This window comes from Plecotus auritus, assembly GCF_963455305.1.
Source record: "Plecotus auritus genome assembly, chromosome: 7".
Taxonomy (NCBI): Eukaryota; Metazoa; Chordata; class Mammalia; order Chiroptera; family Vespertilionidae; genus Plecotus; species Plecotus auritus.
In genome coordinates, this window is record NC_137774.1 from 10,084,272 (window position 1) to 10,093,428 (window position 9,157).

General features: G+C 48.8%; 1 protein-coding gene across 1 annotated transcript; it reads right to left on the bottom strand.

Annotated features, from left to right (window-relative positions):
• Nucleotides 1-822: 822 nt before the first annotated feature.
• Nucleotides 823-8,859, bottom strand: PSMB3 (proteasome 20S subunit beta 3). The gene is made up of 6 exons (XM_080679793.1): nt 8,701-8,859; nt 8,187-8,371; nt 5,868-5,975; nt 3,518-3,695; nt 1,755-1,849; nt 823-936 (listed from the first exon to the last, which is right to left on the bottom strand). Exons 1-6 carry the CDS (start codon nt 8,701-8,703, stop codon nt 888-890), a joined length of 618 nt encoding a protein of 205 aa, XP_080535919.1. The 5' UTR covers nt 8,704-8,859; the 3' UTR covers nt 823-887.
• Between the last annotated feature and the right edge of the window lie 298 nt (nt 8,860-9,157).

Below are 9,157 nucleotides of genomic sequence, written 5' to 3' on the forward strand. Positions count from 1 at the left end.
CACATCTGACACACCAGCTATAGGGCTGGCTTGAACAAGTACCTCTATGTTGTACCTACTAGTAGACTCTTTCATTTGGGGAACTAGGAAAAGACAGGTGCTCAGGCCCCTTTAAAAGACCAATTAAATAAGAATCTTGAGGGATGGGCCCTGGCTGGTTTGGCTCAGTGGATGGAGCGTCGGCCTGTGGACTGAAGGGTCCCAGGTTCGATTCCAGTCAAGGGCATGTACCTTGGTTGCGGGCACATCCCCAGTAGGGGGTGTGCAGGAGGCAGCTGATCGATGTTTCTAACTCTCTATCCCTCTCCCTTCCTCTCTGTAAAAAATTAATAAAAAATATTAAAAAAAAAAAAAAAAAAGAATCTTGAGGGATGGGATCAAAGTATCTGTTTTAAAAGCTCCCAGGTGACTAATGTGCAGCCAAGGTTAAGAAACACGGATCTACAGGATAGTACTTGTGGGTACTCGGCCAAATTTCTACCTGAAACAATGAAAGGAGATTTAAGGGGTTTCTCATTGAGTGAAAAGGATTCTAGTCTTTGAAGTCAAATGAAATGTGGGTTGTACACCTTTGCACCACCACTTACTACAGTGGCCTTGCACAAGTTATTTAACTACCTTAAGTCATTATGATGATTAAACACCAAAATGTGTAAAGCACTTTGTGCAGGGCCTATAACAGGCACTCAAATGATGTGTAGACATTATCCCCTCTGTATACCGGTGGAGATGCTGTAAGTCAAGACCACCTGTGGGCTGAGCTAGACCCTGAGTAGCTGTTTGTAATTTCCCAGCTGGGGATAGAGATCAAAGAAACAGGAGTGAAAGAAAAACATTTACTTAAAAAAAAAAAGACAAAAAACAACAGTGGGCTCTGGAAACGGGAGTTAATCCATTCGGGCCTTCAGGGTCCTGGTGGTGATTTTGTCCTTCTCACTGCGGAGGGAGAAAATCATAAGGCTGCAGAACAAGTGGCGTCCTAACTGGGTTTAACTGTTTTGCTCACGTGCATTAACGTCTGCCTGTTTCCTCAGCCTGTGCTGAGGAAGGGGAGAATGGAGAAGTGGGGAAACTCGTGGAAGCTCCCCATAGGTGGGACCATCGGGAGCTGAGATGATTCAGGGCTGGACTGAGGAGACCTCCAAAGAAAGGAAGGCGCTCCCCCAGGCCTAGAGAACAAGAAACCTAGCAAGGACATGTGATGGGTTTCACGGATGGACATAACATTCTCTGTCAGTCCCAGTCTGTTTTTCATGGTGATTAAGCAAGGCTACCCCATAACAAAGGGTCCAAATACTTGTTCTGGGTTGTACCTAAGGGAAGCAGTTGGGAGGGCACCTATTCCATCCAGTTAGGTTCCTGGTGACAGCCCCAAACAATTAAGAGGAAAAAGGGGATGGCAGTCCGGGGCGTAGTGCTTCACACGAGTTCCACACTGGTGGGAACTGGGAGGATGAGGGAGCCACCCAGTATTTCAGCTGTCTGCAGTAGCTCTGCTGTGGCTCATCACCACACAGGTCCCTGAGATTTTGGGGGCACCAAAGGGAGAAAGAAATATCTACTGTGAACAAGGGGAGACTCGGGGTCATGGAGCCTCCCCTGACAGAGGCCAGGGGAACCTGGGTAGGCTCCCAGCTGCTACCTTCAGGGATTTCTGCTATCCCGCATCTGCCAGGGGGCTGGGATGGGGGTGTTTGTGCAGGAGGGAAGAGGGAAGTGTCTGCAAAGCTTCTGGACTTCCAGCTCATACTCACATGACGTGGACGATGACTCCCATGCCTGACACTGCGTCACGGTCCACAGCATTCAGCATGGCTTGTGAGATGGTTTCAAACAGGTGTTCTGGATCCTGCCAACAGAGCAGAAGCCTTTCAATCCCCAGAACCTCGGACTCCAACGTGGTCTGGCTCCTTAACACTCTACTTTTCTAGGCCCAAGGATCCCAGCTGTGGCCCTCCTCTGCCTGAAGTAAAAGGCCCCCTCAGTTCCTTCCCAGAAGGGAGCAGGGTTCTATAAGGGGAAGTTCAAGCCCTGCACTTCCTCCACTAGTCAGCAGTGTGACCTTGGGCAAGTCAGACCTCCCTTCACTAAGCCTCAATTCCTCTCCCGTAAATGGGGAGAAGACTCCCTGTCTGGCTCCCAGGTGCTCTGTCAGCTGTCTGATGGACTCTCGCCCTGGGTGTCCCATTCGTACCTCAAAACTCAACCTGTCCCGCCATGACAACATATTTCCACCCAAACCTGTTCTTCATTCTCTATCTTTGTTGGTTTAGCTAGAAAAGTCAGGAGTCCTTAATATCTCCACCTCCCTCATTTCTGTTTTAAATGACCAAGTCCTCTAGACCAGTGGTCGGGAAACTCATTAGTCCACAGAGCCAAATATCAACAGTACAACGATTGAAATTTCTTTTGAGAGCCAAATTTTTTAAACTTAAACTTCTTCTAACGCCACTTCTTCAAAATAGACTCGCCCAGGCCGTGGTATTTTGTGGAAGAGCCACACTCAAGGGGCCAAAGAGCCGCATGTGGCTCGCAAGCCGCGGTTTGCCGACCACTGCTCTAGACTATGGCTGCCCCACCCTCCCACTGCCACAGTCTTTGCTCAGGACCTTAGAGCCTCCTGCCGGTGACCACAATAGCTTGTCCCTTCTACCTGCAGGCCCCTGGTTCCCTAAGGTTCCTTACTGCCCTTGACACCACACCAGAAGAAAAAGTTCAAACTCCTGGGCATGGCATTCAAGGTATTTCAAAGTCTCATCCCAACCTCACTCTCATTCATCATCTCACCCCACATCCCGCTCACACTCCAACAGCCACAGCGAGCTCTCTCGTCTCTGAACACTGGGACCCTTCCGCACCTTTGCACAAGCTGTTCCTTCTGCCAACCAGGCCCTTTCTTTCCCCCTCTTCCTAGCAGTCGCGTTTTAACAAGTATTTGGGTGTCTGCCTTGCTTCATTAGACTGCAGTGAGCCCTTGCAGACAGACTACCTGGGTTCCCCAGAGTCTGACCAAGCCAGCACAGCAGACAACCCTCACTGCCAGGCACTGTTCCAATCTTCTCGTGTTTTCCTCACACCTCCATGTATAAGACAGGTCCTATTATTACCCCCATTTTACAGCTGAGGAGATGGAGGCAGAGAAGTAAATTGATTTACCCAAGAAGAGAACTAATTAAGTGGTTGGTGGAGCTGGTATTCCAACCCAGAACCCATTCTGTTGAGCTGCCTCTAAACCTACACTTTACATTTTGTTAAATGTTTGTTAAATGACTGAATGTGAGAACCCTGAGAACCCAATGTGAGGAATTATTTGTCGTAGCAAATATCTGACTGGGGTCCCTGGAGCCAGCCGGGCCACACCAAGGCCCTGGCGGATGGAGTTTCTGGCTCAGCAGCTGTGGCTTTCTCCCCTACCCACACTATTTCCCCCAATATCTGCAAGGTAAACACATTTCCCCGATGGTCAAGGAAAGGAGGGTACCTCAGATCCCAGCCCCACTTCATGGCACCAACTCACCATGTCGGGCTCCCAGAGGGACTCACACATCCCATACATTTGTTCGGCACAGGTGCCACTGACCACAAAGTCGTCAGTCACCATGGGGCAGCCAATGAGGTCTAGAGAGCAAATGAAGGGCTTAAAGGTCTTCGGGTCCAACCCAGCAATGACTGGCTCAGTGTAGTAGGGGCCAAACCTGTAGGGCCAGGAGCAGAGAGAAACCAGAACTTAAGAACAAGTACTTTCCTGTTCAGGTCTAGTCAGACAAGGCCCTGGCCCAGACCCAGGGAGGAAAACAGAGGGCCTGTTTGGGAAAATCTCCTTTATTTATATTTTTACTGACTTCAGAGAGGAAGGGGGAGAGAGAGAGAGAGAGAGAGAGAGAGAGAGAGAGAGAGAGATATCAAAACATCAATGATGACAGAGTGTCATTGATCGGCTGCCTCCTGCACCCTCCATGCCGGGGATCAAGCCTGCCACCCGGGCATGTGCCCTGACCGGGAATTGAACCATGACCTCCTGGTTCATAGGTCGATGCTCAATCACTGAGCAACACTGGCTGGGCCTCGATGCCTTTTTATTATTTTCAATAAACATGAGCCATTAAATATATACCTTAATGTGAGTTAAATTTTATAATTTTATAAGACCCCCCCCCCTCATTTGAATCAGTTTAAGAAATCTTTTGCTAAGCCTTTCTCAATGTGGGATTTTGATAAACATGGTTACCATATATAGCAGACAATTCACAGCTGAGGATGTGAACTTATGCCTAAAAACAAAATGGTAGTCCTGCCTGGCTAGCGTGGCTCAGTGACTGAGCGTCGACCTATGAATCAGGAGTTCATGGTTCGATTCGCGTTCAGGGCATATGCCCGGGTTGCGGGCTTGATCCCCAGTGTGGGCGTGCAGTACAGGAGGCAGCCAATCAAAGATTCTCTCTCATCACTGATGTTTCTTTTTTTCATTTTCAGTAAGTTTTATGTGACTTAGTTTCTGTGTTAATTTTTTACCAAACCGCTAGGAACGCACTGTGCCTATCATGGCGGAAATGAACGTGTGCTCAGGAAGCCTTGGTGAGGGACACCAGGCAGGCCTACCATATGCACCGTGGTAGTTCATCATGGATGTTTCTATCTCTCTCTCCCTCTCCCTTCCTCTCTGAAATCAATAAAAATATACTTTTTAAAAATGGTAGTCCTTTTTTTTGTCTTTAACTTTTTAATACTAAAAAGGCAATAATATTGCTCCAGGTAGCAAAGACTTAATTCTGCAACTTCTCTATAAATTCTAAGCCCTAACCGGTTTGGCTCAGTGGATAGAGCATCGGCCTGCGGACTGAAAGGAACCAGGTTCGATTCCGGTCAAGGGCATGTACCTTGGTTGCGGGCACATCCTCAGTAGGGGGTGTGCAGGAAGCAGCTGATAGATGTTTCTCTCCCATCGATGTTTCTAACTCTCTATCCCTCTCCCTTCCTCTCTGTAAAAAGTCAATAAAATATATTAAAAAAATAATAAATTATAAAATTATCTAAAAATAAAATGTTTAGAAAAAGGAAAAAAGAGCTTAACTTGTGCTCTTGCCACCCAGTTTAGTCAGGAGGTGGGTGGGGAAAAGTACCTTCGGGTTCTTTCTCCAACTCCACCCAATTCCTAGGTTCCCTGCTATTCCAGAGAATCTATGTCACAGAATTAGCTTTGGAGTAAGCGTGGCTCCTGGCTGGAAGACTGCAGGACACTCTTTGGGGCGGTTAATTCTGTTGCCTAGAAGCAAGTTTATTTTCTATTTGCATTCTCTACCTTCTGCAATAGCCCTTTCTTTCCTATTTGGTGATCAGGCACACAGAAAACAGACCCCTGAAATAAAGATGTTGTCTTGCAAATAAGAGATGGGAGCCCTCGCCGGTTTTGCTCAGTGGACAGAGCGTCAGCCTTAGGACTGAAAGGTCCCGGGTTCGATTCCGGTCAAGGGCACATGCTGCGGGAGGCAGCCAATCAGTGATTCTCTCTCATCGTTGCTATTTCTATCTTTCTATCCCTCTCCCTTCTTCTCTGAAATCAATAAGAATATTTTTTTAAAAAAAGAAAAGAAATGGGAGAATGAGGAGGGATCTCTTTCCTGGGCACCATACTCTCATACATGCCTACTTAAAGAATCAAAGATTTCTGATTCTCTGAGTCCCGGGCCATACAGGAAGTCCTCACTTACATCCTAGATAGGTCCTGTGACTTTAAGCGAAATGATATATAATGAAACCAACTGTGCCATAGACCAACTGATACAAACAAGTTCCTATGGCACCTCATCGTTATTACAAAACAACGTTGAACAAAATGTCATCCTAGGACCTGCTATATTTCCACTCACCGTTTCTCATACAAGAGGTTGGCCACCATGCTCATGAGGGTGTAAGGCTTGATCTGCCGACCTTCCTTCAGCTCATACAGGTTCAGTCGGAACTTAAGGCGCTGGGCACTGTAGAAGGAGCAGAATTAGTAAGCCACTGCCGAATGGCCCCTAGTGTCCAACCTGTGGAGGTAGGAGGTACATAGGAAGACACACATCTCGGCCCTGACATGACTCCTCTCTTCCCCTCCCAGGGATTTTTCTCACCAGAAGTCCAACCTCATGTCCATGTTTCAGGACTTGCCCAACACAACATTTGGACACACCACTCTAATAACCTTCCCCCTCCCATACTTTTTTAGAGGGGAGATTTCTCCCCTCTTCTTTTTTTTAATATATACATTTTTTATTGATTTCAAAGAGGGAGATAGAAACATCAATGATGAGAGAGAATCACTGATCAGCTGCCTCCTGCATGCCCACTACTGGAGATCGAGCCCGCCACCCAGACATGTACCCTTGACTGGAATCAAACCCAATAAAATGCACAGCAGAAGCAGCAGTGGACTGAGAGAGCTGACCTGGGCTAAACCTTCATCCTCCGCCTTAATTTTTTCATCCACAAGACGAGGAAAAAGTAAATCACTTGGCGGTGAGATAATGTATGGGCATATGACGAGGTGCTTGGAAAACGCAAAGTCTGATATGTCTTAAGCAGCAGCCACCACACTAAGGGACCGGAAAGTAAGAAAAAAAGGCCACAAATCCTGCAGTGCCATCTGCGAGACCAGAAATGGGCCCCTGCAGGGAGCAGACAAATGCCATACCTGCCAGAAGCAAAGCAAAGGGCCAGCCACAGGGCCCCAGGACAAAGAGCCTCAGACACGACCTTAGCTTCATCTTAAGGTCAGGAAGCAAAGGCCTCGCAAAATGAGCCATTACTGCCCACAAACAAGCACACTCGGTGAGAAAAACCTCCCGAAGAAAAGGAAAGGGTGTGAGAAGCACGGCAGTGGCTGGAGAGGGGAAGGCTGAGGGGGGCCTTCACTGACTGGAACTCTCAGCTATCATTCTCTGACTCCACCAGAACCGGAAAAAAGTCGGCTGGTTCAGTTAGATCTCAGGAAGAATTTCCAAGTTCTATGTTCTTGAGACTGAGGGAGCTTTAAGGGAAATGGGAGAGGACATTTCTGCCAAGCGTCCACCCACATTAGTGGACTGGTCTCTCGGTCTTCCAGAGACAAAGTCCAGGAACCGCTGCTTCTTAGGCCACCAGCTTCTTGCAGGGCCTGTGACCCCACCTTCCCTCTGGAAACCCTATCTCGATTCTTTTTCTCCTCTAACCCCGCTGCTAAAATTATGGCGTCCAGCTTATTTTCCCCCTTTGTCTCTCCAAAATCTGTTCCCATAGATTTAACAGCTCACCAATACCTCTCCAGCCCAGAGATATCATTTCATACCCCAAATGCTCACAAGATGTTTCTACTTGGCATGCCTTGTCCCCTCAAAATTAGTGTCAAAATCAAAGTCGTCACCTCCCTCTAAAATAAATCCTCCCAATTCCTATATGTCAGTCAACAGGCTCAACACAGAAACCATCTGTAAAACATTTCTGGACTGCCTACATGCGGGTAACTCATTTAGATACTAGTCAAGATAAAAGAAAGGAACCACAACCTCAATGAAGGATTCTTTGGCCTCACAATAACCAAGTAGCCACTACGGCTGGCCAGCAACAACTCTCAGAAACGCTTTCAAAGTTCCTTTCCCATCACCACCACCACCACCCCATTAGGACCATACCGAGCACACCTGGATGATCCCAACAGCTACCTATTTCATCTCCCAGACCCTCCCTTGTCTCAAATCACAGAACCACTGCCAACTAGACAGCTAATCAAGCAGCTAAATATGCACCGGGGTCAGTTCTCTTTCCGTATGCCTGCCTTTTCTCCCAACGAGACCTTAAGTTTTTCAAAGACTGAGTGCGCGGGCTTTAGCTTCAGAGGGGCCTGTGTGGGATCTTGGTTGAACTTCGTTAGCATGCATCTTGGGCAAGATGCTCTCTGAGAGCCTCGGTTCCCTGATCTGCAAAATAGGAGGGCACCATGGTGATGTCATTAAAGGAACCCACGCAGCTCAGGTGCTTTCCACAGAGTCTGGCACAGAGTAAATGCTGGTGTAAGTCACTAGGATACAACTGTGTCATTTATGGTGTCCCGCAAAGGCTCAAATTCACTGGAGCTTTTGGTAGATGACTGACACCCAGGCCACTCACGACGCCAGGCAAGGCTGGTCCATGAAGAGGCCGGGGTGTGGGCGGGGGTCCCCGACACTTACACGGTCTGGACGTCCGTGGCTAGCCCGGCCAAGCCGATGTATAGCCGGTCGCCCATGGGGAAGATCTTCTGGAAGTCCGTGGTCACCATCTGGGCCTGGATCCCGAAGCGCCTGTCAGCAGCGATGGCCACACAGTCCTTCCCCTTCATGGCCATGACGGCCCCTCCATTATAGGACATAATAGACTGGGGCAGACAGAGTGGAAGGCCTCAGCGCGAGAGGTCAAACGCGGCCATAGACCCCGGCCCAACCCCTGATCCGGAGGATCCTGTACACACCGTCCTCCACTTTGGAGGTGCGTGGAGACCTCGAACTCCAGGTCTGCAATCAGCCCTACCAGGCTGCAAGGAGCCGCATTCACCTCACCCACCATGGTCCTCACCGCGGTACGCTCCCCTTCAAACTGGAGCCGCTTCCTTCAGTCGACCACCAGGCCCTCTTCGCCTCCCAAATCTCCCATGACCCCCATTTCTCAATCGCTATCCCGAGTCCCTACTCCTCGCTCCCATCTCACCATGATTGCAGTGTAGTAGGACCTCCGACAGCCACAATTCCAGCAAACCCGCTAGGGACCTCACTGCGCAACCACTCTCGCTGTTCTCTCTCTATTGGCTGAAAGGCCGGCCTTTCCGGGATATTTTGGCTTTCTATTGGCTAAACTTCTCTGTCAGTCACCAGCACGGGAAGTTTGATTGAGAAGTCAAACCAGAGGCCGTAAAGGAAAGTGAAAAGTCACTGTGAGTGCGGAAGGACCTGGCGTCGCAGTGCAGGCTGGGATCGCGGCGGACCTGATCTCAGGATCCGATAGACTGGAGACTAGATCTGCGTGCACTTGGGCTGCTGAAGCCGTAGAGACGCGGCTGCAGCCGCAGCTGAAGGGCTACGGTGTTGCTTGTCGAGCTTATTACTCATCTTAGCTTGTTTCATTTATTTATTCCAGAAACCCTTACATCTGTTGTGTGCCAAGCACT

Coding starts and splice junctions, on each gene's coding strand:
- PSMB3 (XM_080679793.1), bottom strand. Junction 1,850..3,517: donor CCCTCTGGGAGCCCGACATG/GTGAGTTGGTGC, acceptor CTCTGTTGGCAG/GATCCAGAACACCTGTTTGA. Junction 937..1,754: donor GGAGTCATCGTCCACGTCAT/GTGAGTATGAGC, acceptor CTCCCTCCGCAG/TGAGAAGGACAAAATCACCA.